The following is a 12,179-nucleotide window of genomic DNA, read 5'->3' as shown; positions in this document are numbered from 1 at the left end:
AACAGGACCATGCAGGAAAGGGTGTACTAACAACTTCCTTTGACTTTCCAGGAGACAGCAGAGACTTCCCGGTGGGAACAAGCCTCAACAGCACGCAGATCATCAGCAAGGTGGCACCAAGCACAACAGGGACCACCAGAAACTCTACCAAGGAGGCCAGGCCCCTCACTCCTCAGGCAGGACGGGCCACCACGGCTACAGCCAAAACCGGAGATGGCACCACAACCAGAAACACTCACCTAACGACAAAGAAACGCACAGAAACGCCAAAGAGACTGAGAATTTGAAAATCGAGGACACCTCTGTCTGCACGGTGCATATTCCTGTGGAGACGCACCGAGGCCCAGAGGCTGTGGAGAAACAGTCTCAGCAGTACATCCAGGAGCCAGAGACCAAGCGGAAAGACAGTATTCATGAGCGCATTGGGGAAAGACCCAAGATCAATTTGCTTCAGTCTTCCAAAGACAGGCTGCGGAGGAGACTAAAAGAGAAGGTATTATTTCTTAGGGAAATGTTGAGTTTCCCTTTTTCCAAGAGTCTGGCTGTTGGCCATTCTCCATACAAAGGGTAGGGTGGGCTCAAGGGACCTTTCCATGAAGGCACCCAACTTACCTTAGTCTCCCAGTGTCAACACTTCTCTTGAAGTGTCTTTGTGCTTCTTCAGGAGGCCTTTTATCCGACACATCACTAAGGTTCTTAGCTTGACTTCTTGGTTGAAGTTGCTACTATCTTGAGTTCATAGAATCATAGAATGGTTAGAGTTGGAAGGGACCTTAAAGATCATCGAGTTCAAACCCCTCTGTCATGGGCAGGGACACCTCCCACTAGTCTAGGTTGCTCAAAGCCCCATCCTACCTGGACTTGAACCCCTCCAGGGATGGGGCATTCACAACTTCTCTGGGCAACCTTGGCCAGTGTCTCACCACCCTCACAGTAAACAATTTCTTTCTAGTATCTCTTCTCAATCTCCCATCTTTCAGTTTAAAACCATTCCCCCTCGTCCAATGGCTCTCCTCCCTCCCTGATCAGGAGTCCCTCCCCATCTCTCCTGCAGGCCCCCTTTAGGGACTGGAAAGCCATTATAAGGTCTCCACGGAGCCTTCTCTTCTCCAGGCTGAACAACCCCAACTCTCTCAGCCTGTCCTCACAGGAGAGGTGCTCCAGCCCTCTGATCATTTTCGTGGCCCTCTGCTGGACCCATTCCAACAGGTCCATGTCCTTCTCCAAAAAGGACTGGGAACTCTCCCCCTACCCATAAAAAGACCCTTGGGGAAGGCTGGTGAACACGTGAGCTGCAACGCGGGTGCTCCTTCTCCAACAGTGGATCCAAACTGACTTCCTCCTGGTCTGCAGAGCTCATCTGCTTTTCAAGGAGGCCTAAAAAAGGCAATTTGTCTCCACAATTATAGAGCTTTGACTTTTGAGTGCTGAATAGTCCGAGTCAGCTACTTAAAAGTTGATATCCATTTATCTCAGCAATGAATCGAAACGCCCTTATCTCTCCCCCTTCCTTCCAACAACCCAACAATAACAAAACTATTACATGCAAGTGACGGAGGAGAAATCCTTTTTGGAAACAATATTCAGCCGCAGATTTGTGAGGAATTCGGAGATGATATCTGCATTTGCCCCCTGTGAAACTCAGATCCTTTCTCTGGAGATTCTTCTGTCAGACTGGAAAATGCGCCCGTGGGGGTATCTCCAATGAGATTTCCAAAATACAGAGCAAAAATAACCTGAACATATACAATTCCATGGGAGTGCATGTTAGAAATGTATACCTTTGGATGCATGTGCACTTACTATTTATGTGTGTGGCATGAGGGGGAGGAAAAGATTTTGTAAGTTATTTTTATGTTCTTTAAAGCAATGGGAGTATCGCAGAGACTTTCAGAGTATTCATTTTAACGCCGGCCCTGTGAATTTATAGTCTTATAAGAAACACATCACATAAGCACCCACTCTTGGGCGGGTGTAGTCAACGCAACCGGTCTCCTGATCGGTGTTTTGGACAATTCCAACTGGCATTGGGGTTGTCCAAAAAAATTGTTACAGGTTTGTATTGTATAGAACATTTTAAGATTGAACTAGGAGAAGGGAAAGGAGCAGACCATAATAAGCAGGTTGCATGCTGTACGCTGGGGGAAAAGGACAAATGCATAATTAAATATTGAAAAGAAGCAATAAATTCCAGGGTAGTGAGGTGAAGCAAGAAGTGTCACAGTCAAGAGGTGGAAAAGTTAAAGTTTTTCTAATGGCGGGATCATGTGACACCTTTGATCTCAATTTAGAATGTTAAATATGTATTTAAAAAGTAGATATTTTCGCAAACATCAGTGCACTTTCAAAATAGAGACGAAAAAATGTCCACTGTCACCATGGTGCAGACAGAACCCTGTCCAAGATGCCAAAGGCAGTCGAGAGTGGTCTGACCTTGGCATCCCGGCTAAGGACCATCAAGGACGTCTTCTCCTTGAGCCGAGGAGGAGGACTCTGGGATTAAGTACTGTGGGAACTGGAGAAAGAGAACATTTCTGGGGCGGGACTCATTCACTTGTGGGTTTCAGTGCTTTAAATGATGCTTTGATTTTTCTCTGTCTGTTTATATGTCTCCCCAATCCCCTTCCCCCTTTGCTGTTTGTGGAAGGACAAGGGCTGATATATCTGTTTTTTCCTTGTGTAACAGATGCCTTGTCTTTCCCTTTTCACGGACCAGGACGAAGTCACGGTGGAAACCACCAATCCCGAAAAGAACAAAATGGACAAATTAATTGAAATCCTCAACAGCATGAGGAACAACAGCAGTGACGTTGACTCCAAGCTCACCACCTTCATGGAGGAAGCCCAGAACTCTACCAACTCTGAGGAGATGCTGGGGGAGATAGTCAAGACCATCTACCAGAAAGCGGTGACGGACCGCAGCTTTGCTTCCACGGCAGCCAAGCTCTGTGACAAAATGGCCCTTTTCATGGTGGAAGGAACCAAATTCCGGAGTCTGCTCCTCAACATGTTGCAGGTAATGAGATAAAATTAGTTGGGTAGATGCCTGCAGCTTCACCCCACCTGATCTTACCATGCATTTGGTCAGGAGCTGAGCTGTTACCAAGTTCATTTTGAAGCCGGTTGATGAGAGGACAAGAGAAATGTACCTGCTAATTTTGTCTGTGCACATCTTTAGTGGTTACCATAGATAACGTGGCACTGGGGGCATTGTCAAGTTGCTCTTCAGTCCCATTTCTTGAGCTGTATGTGGAATTATGGTATCTCACACCAGGGCCCATCTGTGAAATAGGTGGGTTGCTTGTGGCAGCATCCCCATGGCATGAAGAGAAGTGGACATGGAGGGTCTCAGAGTGGAAGGTCTTTCGGCTGAAGTCCGTCTCCATCAGGTCAAGTCATGGTCCCTGAGTAGGCTGTTGGTTGTGTAACCTGGCTGAAGGGCTCGCTCCTGGTTTCTGATTGCAACCCAAACAAATAATTTCTGTATTTGCTAATTATTCCGGGTAATTACTCAGCACTGGTTGATTGTTCTGCTCCAAAACTGTCAGCAACAGCAGATTCGGGGGGGGGGAGATAAAAGCAGTGGCTCTGATAAATGGTCCATGCTAACAATGGATGATCGGGAAACGGGACTGTCCTCAACTGCCCATGATCTGCTGGGGGACAGTGTGTTTTACTGTAGTGCCACCATCAAAAAGGGAGCTGCTTTCTGGGGAGGGTGTCACATGGACCTACATCTTTCTACCTCTCTGGAGATGGGACATTTAAGGCTGAAACCATGAATTTCCATCTTTAATTTAATATGTGATTCCGTTTGGCCATTCCTTCACCCACACATATCATCTGCGACACGTACAAAGCTCTCCTTTCATTTCTCTGTTCTCCACACATTTAGTGCACGGGGTCGCTCCAGGTTTTGACACGTCTTCTTGCCCTTCTTGCTGGGGATCATCCCTTGAATGCTGGTTCTGGCTGCCGGTACCTCGTGTGGGCTGGGTTGACTTTCAGGCAACACAGCAAGAAGGGAAAAATAAATAATATAAATTAAGGAAAAATAAAATAATGTAAATCAATATTTAACATACCATAAGATAATTCTGCAAAGTCACTGGTCCGGTTTTGCTTCTCTCATTGCTCTGGGTTTGTATCAAACCCAGCACCTCTCCCTGTGCCCGCTCCTTCTCTACTCCCCTGCAAAGTCATTGTATCACAGAATCAGTGATAAAATCAGGTTGGAAGGGACCTTGAAGATCATCTTTTTCCAACGCCCCTGCTACAGTCAGGGACACCTCCCACCAGACCAGGTTGCTCAAAGCCCCATCCAGCCTGGCCTTGAACCCCTCCAGGGATGGGGCAGCCACAGCTTCTCGGGGCAACCTGGGCCAGGCTCTCACCACCCTCACAAGCAAAGAAGTTCTTCCCCAGATCTCATCTCAATCTCCCCTCCTTCAGTGTCAAACCCTTCCCCCTCGTCCTAGTGCTCCCCTCCCTGATCAAGAGTCCCTCCCCAGCTTTCCTGGAGCCCCTTTAGGGACTGGAAGGGGCTCTAAGGTCTCCCTGGAGCCTCCTCTTCTCCAGGCTGAACCCCCCCAACTCTCTCAGCCTGTCCTCACAGCAGAGGGGCTCCAGCCCTCGGAACATCTACGTAGCCTCCTCTGGCCCCATTCCAACAGGTCCATGTCCTTCTGCTGTTGGTGGCCCCAGAGCTGGAGGCAGCACTGCAGGGGTGTCTCCCCAGAGCGGAGCAGAGGGGCAGAATCCCCCCCTGGCCCTGCTGGCCACGCTGCTGGGGATGCAGCCCAGGATGCGGTTGGCTTTCTGGGCTGCCAGTGCACTTTGCTGGCTCATGTTGAGCTTCTCATCCACCAGTCCTTGGGCAGCAGACACATCTGCCCATTACATGTCCTAGGCAGTGACTTTTCCTATCTATAAAGCAGGAGGAGACGAATTGCCATCAGCATCAGTCCCAGATTTAGCAGCAAGGGACTGGAGTGAGCTCCAAACCCTCCGTACATCCCGCTTTTCCCATGCCAGGTCATTCCTGTATCTTCCCCCATTTGACTGAGCAATGCTAAGAAATCCAAAATAAAGTCCAGGAGCGATGGCCAGGGAACAGCAGGGCGTTATCCAAAAATTGAGGGTGATGGAAGTCCTTCTGGGTTAGGGAATAGTCTTCCAACTTGTTTTCTTCTCTTGTCCCAGCATTTCCACCCCTCCAAACTGACCCAGTAGACCTACTTCCACTGTAGCATCATGTGCAATAACAACTGGCTTCACATTCACCTCCTCATAGCATGAATGAAGGATAAATAATATATCTCATATCTCCAGAGAGCCCCAAAGTGCTTTCCAGGAACACGTAACCAGTCTCGGCGTGATGGGACCATGGCGTCCGTTGTGGAAAGCTGGGAAGAAATGAAATGCAAAGACTGAGCAGGGGTGAGACCGAGTTCAAGCGCTGGAGCGTAGAAAAAATATGCGAAAGGGATTTACTCAGCCCCAAATTGCACATCTATTAAAAATATCTCGACGGGGCAAAAGGTGACAGATCACTGCAGGTCAAAAGCAAAGTGCTGCGTGAAATTAAATAATTTAACGTTTCCTTTCTGATAGAAAAGGTTTTTGACTGTCTCCAAGCGCGGTTTCTTTTTCCAGGCAAAAACATCGGATGCATTCACGCAGATTCATGCAATGCTTTGGTCGAGCCGTAAACTGGGAATTTTGGTGTTACGTTCAGGCTTGATAACCCTTGACTGGAGACAGACCCGGGTTTGAAGCCCAAAATACTCATCGCAGTTGCCTTGATGTGAAATAAGGGGGTTGATGGTATTGCTTGATGATATATTATCGATAGGAGTACGCACTATCGGATAACATATGGGTGTTTTAGATAAAATACGGATTTTTGGAGCAATATGGATATCATCTCGATGTATTCATGTATTAATATAATATATTGATATATGGTTGATGATACAATGTTGATATTTCAATATCAATATGATAGATTGATATATATGGTTGATGATATAACATCGCCCAATTCCAGTCCCGGCCCCTCCGCTCTCAGATATTTCCCATCAGCCATTCCTAGGTAATTTAGAATCATAGAATTGTCTAGGTTGGAAGGGACCTTTAAGATCATCTAGTCCAACCATAATATTTACCATTAATTAAAAAGAAAAAAAAAAAAAAAAAAAAAAAAAGAAGAAACTTTTAATAAAACGCTTGCTCTAGAGCTGGATTTATGTCTCTCTAGCACCTTTCAGACTAATCTGATCCCCGGACGTAAGGAGCTCGGCTTGCTGGCCACCGGCGAGCTGGGGAATTACTCTGCCGGGGTGTGATAAATCGGGATCAACGTGATCCCCCCCCCTTCCCTCCCTCCCCTTGCGCTGCTGGCGCCTGGGGCTGGACCGCTCGCCCCCCCCCCCCCCATCTGCTCCCGGCAGATGCTCCTGTTTTGTAGGGGCTTGTTTGTCCCTTTCTCTTGGGACTGCGATGGCAACGGCTCAGCCCCACCGGGGGATCTCATAAATTAATATATTAACTCGTTGAGCCACCCCACCAGCATCCCGGTACCTATAGACAGCATCCCTATATCCAGCAAGGATTCTTCCCGTAGAATAGGCAATAAACTCTCCTTTTAACCTGGCTCCTCTTATATTTTCAGCTGTTTGACGAGGTGCTCGCACTCGGGGTGCACGTCTTTGCAGCTTAACTCAGGGGACTTGTTTTGATCCCAAAACAGATGCCAGCGCCGCGGCGTAGGAATGCCATAACGTCACCCCTCTCCCTGCTGGCATCTTCCTCTGCAGAGCATCCCCCCGGCCGGGGTTACACCATTTCAGGCTCTAAAGGGACCTATTGGGGAAAATTCTCTTTGAATTTATCCCTCCTTCTTTGTTTTGGTCCCAAATCTTGGCTGAGGCTTGAATTTGGGTGCTGCAAACCTTTCAGGATGCTGAAGGGAGAGGCAGAAAGGGGAGTCCTGGGGTGAGCAACTGGTCAAGCTCAGGGAGATGCTGCCACACAAGAGCTCGGCACTGGGTGGGGGTTAATTGGGTTTGATTTTCTGCTCATTGAGTTTGGTACAAGGAGCTGTTTTGGGCTGCCCAAGCCCTTGGGATGGACCTGGCTGAATTGGCTGCCCGGGGAGGTGGTTGAGGCGCCATCCCTGGAAGTGTTCAAAAGACAGGTTGACATGGTGCTGGGAGATACGGTTTAGTGACGGTGTTGCATTTTGTTGTTTCGTGGGTGTTTATTTTTGTCAGTTAGGTTGATGGTTGGACAAGATGATCTTGAAGGTCCCTTCCAACCTAGAAGATTCTGTGATTCTGTGATTCTGAACTTGGGAGGATGGAACAAGAACATCTTGGTGGATACATAACATGGTTTCATAACCCTTCTAGAAATTCCTTCTTAATTAATAAATTGAAAGTAAGTCTCCTGAAAGAGGTTTTTCCTTGTCATAGTTTCACTCACTGGCATGTCCAGGCTGAGTTGCCTTTTTTTTTTTTTATTTTTCAGTGGGGGGGGGTGTTAAGCAACGTGCCCCAAACCCTTCGCATGTAACATAAGTTGGCGTATTCCTCTGTTGAAACGGCCGTGCTCTTTATAGCAGAGCTGTGTCTGCATCCGAGCTATGCAGAGCCAAGGGTATTATTAGAGTGGACATCACCGGGGCTGTAATTGTACACTGCTCCCCTTAGCAACCGCGGCCAACAGCACATCAAACAGAAGGCTGATACCTTCTTTTAATAAAAATAAAAAAAGAAAAAAAAAAAAACCACACCACAACCCCACACCGCCAGGAAATGCACATCTCGACACAAGAGCGGCAGAGCCCCCGCAGCAGGGCACGCCGCTGGCCTGTAGCCAGAGCCAGCGCCTGCTGCATCCCCGCGGTTGGAAACGCCTCGGTGCCGATGGAGAAGGGCTATTTCTGGTGCACACCCTGTTGGATACCCTGCAGCATACCCTATGGCATAACCTATTGAATATCCTATTGGCTAGTCTACTGGGTACCCTTCAGCATACCCTAATGCATACCCTATTGAATATCCTATTGGATACTCTATTGGATACCCTATGGCATACCCTACAGCATACCCTATTGAATATCCTATTGGATACCCTACAGCATACCCTTATGCATACCCTATTGAATATCCTATTGGATACCCTACAGCATACCCTATGGCATACCCTATTGAATATCCTATTGGATACTCTGTTGGATACATTATGGCATACCCTATGTCATTCCCGATTGAATATCCTATTGGATACCCTATGACGTACCCTATTGAATATCCTATTGGATATTCTGTTGGATACCCTACAGCATACCCTATGGTATATCCTATTGAATATCCTTCTGGATACCCTATAGCATACCCTATTGAATATCCTATTGGACACTCTACTGGATACCCTATGGCATACCCTGCAGCGTACCCTATTGAATATCCTATTGGATACCTTACAGTATACCCTATGGCATACCCTACAGCATACCCTATTGAATATCCTATTGGATACCCTACAGTATACCCTGTGGCACACCCTATTGAATATCCTATTGGATACCCTATGACATACCCTATTGAATATCCTATTGGATATTCTATTGGATACCCTACAGTATACTCTATGGCATACTCTATTGAATATCCTGTTGGATACTCTACTGGGTAACCTACAGGATACCCTGTGGCATACCCTATTGAATATCCATTTGGATACCCTACAGCATACCCTATTGAATATCCTATTGGACACTCTACTGGATACCCTACGGCGTACCCTGCAGTGTACCCTATTTAATAGCATTGGATACCCTACAGTATACCCTATGGCATACCCTATTGAATACGCCATTGGATACCCTATGGCATACCCTACAGCAAACCCTATTGGATACCTAGTTGGATACTCTACTGGATACTCTATGGCACACCCTAACTCATACCCTAATGTATACCAAATTGCATACCCTAATGCATATCCTATTGCATACCCCGTTGAATACCCTAATGCACACCCTAATGCATACCCTAATGCACACCCTAATGCATTCCCTATGGTATACCCTAATGCATACCCTATTGCATACCCTATTGCATTCCCTATTACATACCCTATGGTATATCCTAATGCATACCCTAATGCATACCTTATTGCATACGCTACTGCATTTCCTATTGCATACCCTATGGCACACCCTAATCCATACCCTAATGCATACCTTATGGTATACCCTATCTATACCCTAATCCATGCCCTAATTCACACCCCAGTGCGTACCTTATGGCATACCCTATTGCATACCCTAATCCATACCCTAATGCACACCCTATGGTATACCCTAATATGTGGCCTATTGAATACCCTATTGCATTTACTATTGCATACCCTATGGCACACCTTAATTCATGCCCTAAAGTGTTCAAGGCCAGGTTGGATGGGGCTTTGAGCAGCCTGGTCTAGTGGGAGGTGTCCCTGCCCAGGGCAGGGGATTGGGACTGGATGATCTTCAAGGTCCCTTCCAACCCAAACCATTCTATGAATCCCGGGGTTTTTGGTAGAGGCTGCACTCGGGTTTTGGTGGACTCAGTTGGGTTTGAGATTGTTGGGGTGACTACTTCTGGAGGTTCTCAACCAGGAAGGTGGCCAAAACTCTGTTGTCGTCAGTCCAGGTAGAGGATGGAAGAGGAAAGTCTAGGTTGAACCCCTTCATGGGGTGTAGATGTTGTGGGATTAGGTACTGGAGAATTGATTGATTCCTTTCAATAAATCAGGGTGTTTCTGCATTGTAGGGGTTCTGAGGATGAAGACACCAAGGGTGGTAATGTGAGTGGACACTGTCGGAATTGGGACATGGAAGATACACGTGGCTAATGCTGAAAGGCATATTTTTTTCCCCCTTAACATGACTAAGGTCTGGGTCTTCGCCGAGGAACGGTTTGTGGTTTGACAGTGGTGGCAGCAGGAGGATCTGAGCGTGACTGGAGAGCATCTGACCTGTATACCATGTCCAGCATTGAGTGCAAAACCCATCAACCCTATTTCCGTGGCTGTTTTTAATTTAATTTAATTAGAGATGGTCCAGTCTGTGCACAGAAAACAGTGGTACTGCTTGTCTTGGAAAAGACATTGCCCTAGAGACATGAGAGAGGTTGGTTGCTTCACTGATAGATAGCATTTAAGGGGAAGAAGAGGTCCCAAGGTCCCTGGAGCAAAACCCAAGGCCAGAAATAGAATCACAGAATCATAGAATGGTTTGGGTTGGAAGGGACCTTAAAGATCATCTCGTTCCAATCCCCCTGCCCTGGGCAGGGACACTTCCAACTAGACCAGGTTGCTCCAAGCCCCATCCAACCCGGCCTTGAACCCCTCCAGGGACGGGGCAGCCACAGCTTCTCTGGGACACCTGGGCCAGGGTCTCACCACCCTCACAGCAAAGAATTTCTTCCCGAGATCTCATCTCAATCTCCCCTCTTTCAGTTTGAAATCATTCCCCCTCATCCTATGGCTCCCCTCCATGATCAAGAGTCCCTCCCTAGCTTTCCTGGAGCCCCTTTAGGGACTGGAAGGGGCTCTAAGTTCTCGCTGGAGCCTTCTCTTCTCCAGGCTGAACCCCCCCAACTCTCTCAGCCTGTCCTCACAGCAGAGGGGCTCCAGCCCTCGCAGCATCTTGATGGCCTCCTCTGGCCCCATTCCAACAGGTCCATGTCCTTCTTGTGCTGAGGACTCCAGAGCTGGACACAGTACTCCATGCTGACAGCTCTGTCCTGGTTTTGTAAACCGTGGTGGGACTCACCTGCAAAATGCACCTTTGCAGATGCGATTTATTTTCTGTACACTGAAGGAATTCAAAGACAATTCTAAATTCATGCACACACATATATACATAGAATATATACGGCCTAGGAGGGAGACAGGGAGAGCAGCTCCGTGGGTGGCTCTGAGGAGCATCCCCAGCTGCCTGCATCCTCCTGCTCTCACACACCGCGAAAAGGAGGAGCAGGAAGGAGACCTGTTTCCTCGCGTTTGACCCCAATTGTATCTCTGAAGATGCTCTGTAATTCTGAAACAGATTATTAATTATCGTGGTTTTATTATTATTTAATTTTTAATAATTCTGTCGGTTTGTATTTATATTTTTCTCCTTTATTGTATTTAATCGTTTTATATTTTTAATATTTTATTACAATTTTTTCTATTCTTTACCGTAGTTATCCGGGGCCAAACGTAACCCGTGCAAGTGTGGGCAGCGGGCAGGAGAGGGAGCCAGGGGAGGGGGGCTGGCACCCTGCCCGCCCCCTGGCAGGTGAAGGGCAGAGCCGGGCATCAATTAGTTCTGGCCCCGTCGTTACCCGTGAGTCTGGCCAAGCCATCGCCACCCGTCCGAGTAGTAATAACACTCGCTCGGCTTCGCCGTGGAGATTACGGGAGCCGCTGGCAGACGGGTCCCATGCGGGTCTGGGAGTTATTGGAGAGCCCCGGATTAAATATCGAGCTACAAGCTTTAAACTCGCCGCTTTTCCCAAGCGGAGCCATGGCTGTAGGTGCCATCCAGCTCCTTCGCAGCCTTTCCCTGACAGGCTGAGAGAGTTGGGGGGGGTTCAGCCTGGAGAAGAGAAGGCTCTGGGGAGACCTTAGAGCCCCTTCCAGTCCCTCAAGGGGCTCCAGGAAAGCTGGGGAGGGACTCTTGATCAGGGAGGGGAGCCATAGGATGAAGGGGAAGGGTTTGACACTGAAAGAGGGGAGATTGAGATGAGATGTGGGGAAGAACTTCTTTGCTGTGAGGGTGTTGAGACCCTGGCCCAGGTTGCCCAGAGAAGCTGTGGCTGCCCCATTCCCTGGAGGGGTTCAAGGCCAGGCTGGATGGGGCTTTGAGCAACCTGGTCTGGTGGGAGGTGTCCCTGCCCAGGGCAGGGGGCTGGAACTGGATGGTCTTTAAGGTCCCTTCCAACTCAAACCGTTCTATGGTTCTATGATTCTATGACACAGGAATGTGGCAGGGGTGAGGGAGGGTTGGGCATCGCCTCCTCAGAGGTTGGTGGTGAGATGAGGAGGTGTTTAATGGAACGCAAAAAGGGATTTAACCCAAGATCTGGGGTTTTAATGGAGTGCAAACAAAAAGGCAACAATTTCCCACCAACAGGAAGGAG

The 12,179-nt window shown here is 48.0% G+C and overlaps 1 protein-coding gene across 4 annotated transcripts in view; it reads left to right on the top strand.

The window, feature by feature from the left end:
• The window catches only part of LOC141476625 (CBP80/20-dependent translation initiation factor-like), a 135,575-nt gene that overhangs the window by 89,230 nt on the left and 34,166 nt on the right, over positions 1-12,179 (top strand). For 3 of the 4 annotated variants that reach the window (XM_074165403.1, XM_074165401.1, XM_074165400.1), the window contains 2 exons: positions 52-493; positions 2,687-3,016. In XM_074165403.1, the coding sequence (XP_074021504.1) occupies positions 52-493; positions 2,687-3,016 (772 nt within the window). The remainder of the gene's footprint in view (positions 1-51; positions 494-2,686; positions 3,017-12,179) is intronic. The other variant, XM_074165402.1, reaches the window with a different exon arrangement.

This window comes from Numenius arquata, chromosome W (assembly GCF_964106895.1).
Source record: "Numenius arquata chromosome W, bNumArq3.hap1.1, whole genome shotgun sequence".
Classification (NCBI taxonomy): Eukaryota; Metazoa; Chordata; class Aves; order Charadriiformes; family Scolopacidae; genus Numenius; species Numenius arquata.
The sequence above is the reverse complement of the archived record's forward strand: the minus strand, read 5'-3'. Positions and strand labels throughout refer to the sequence as shown.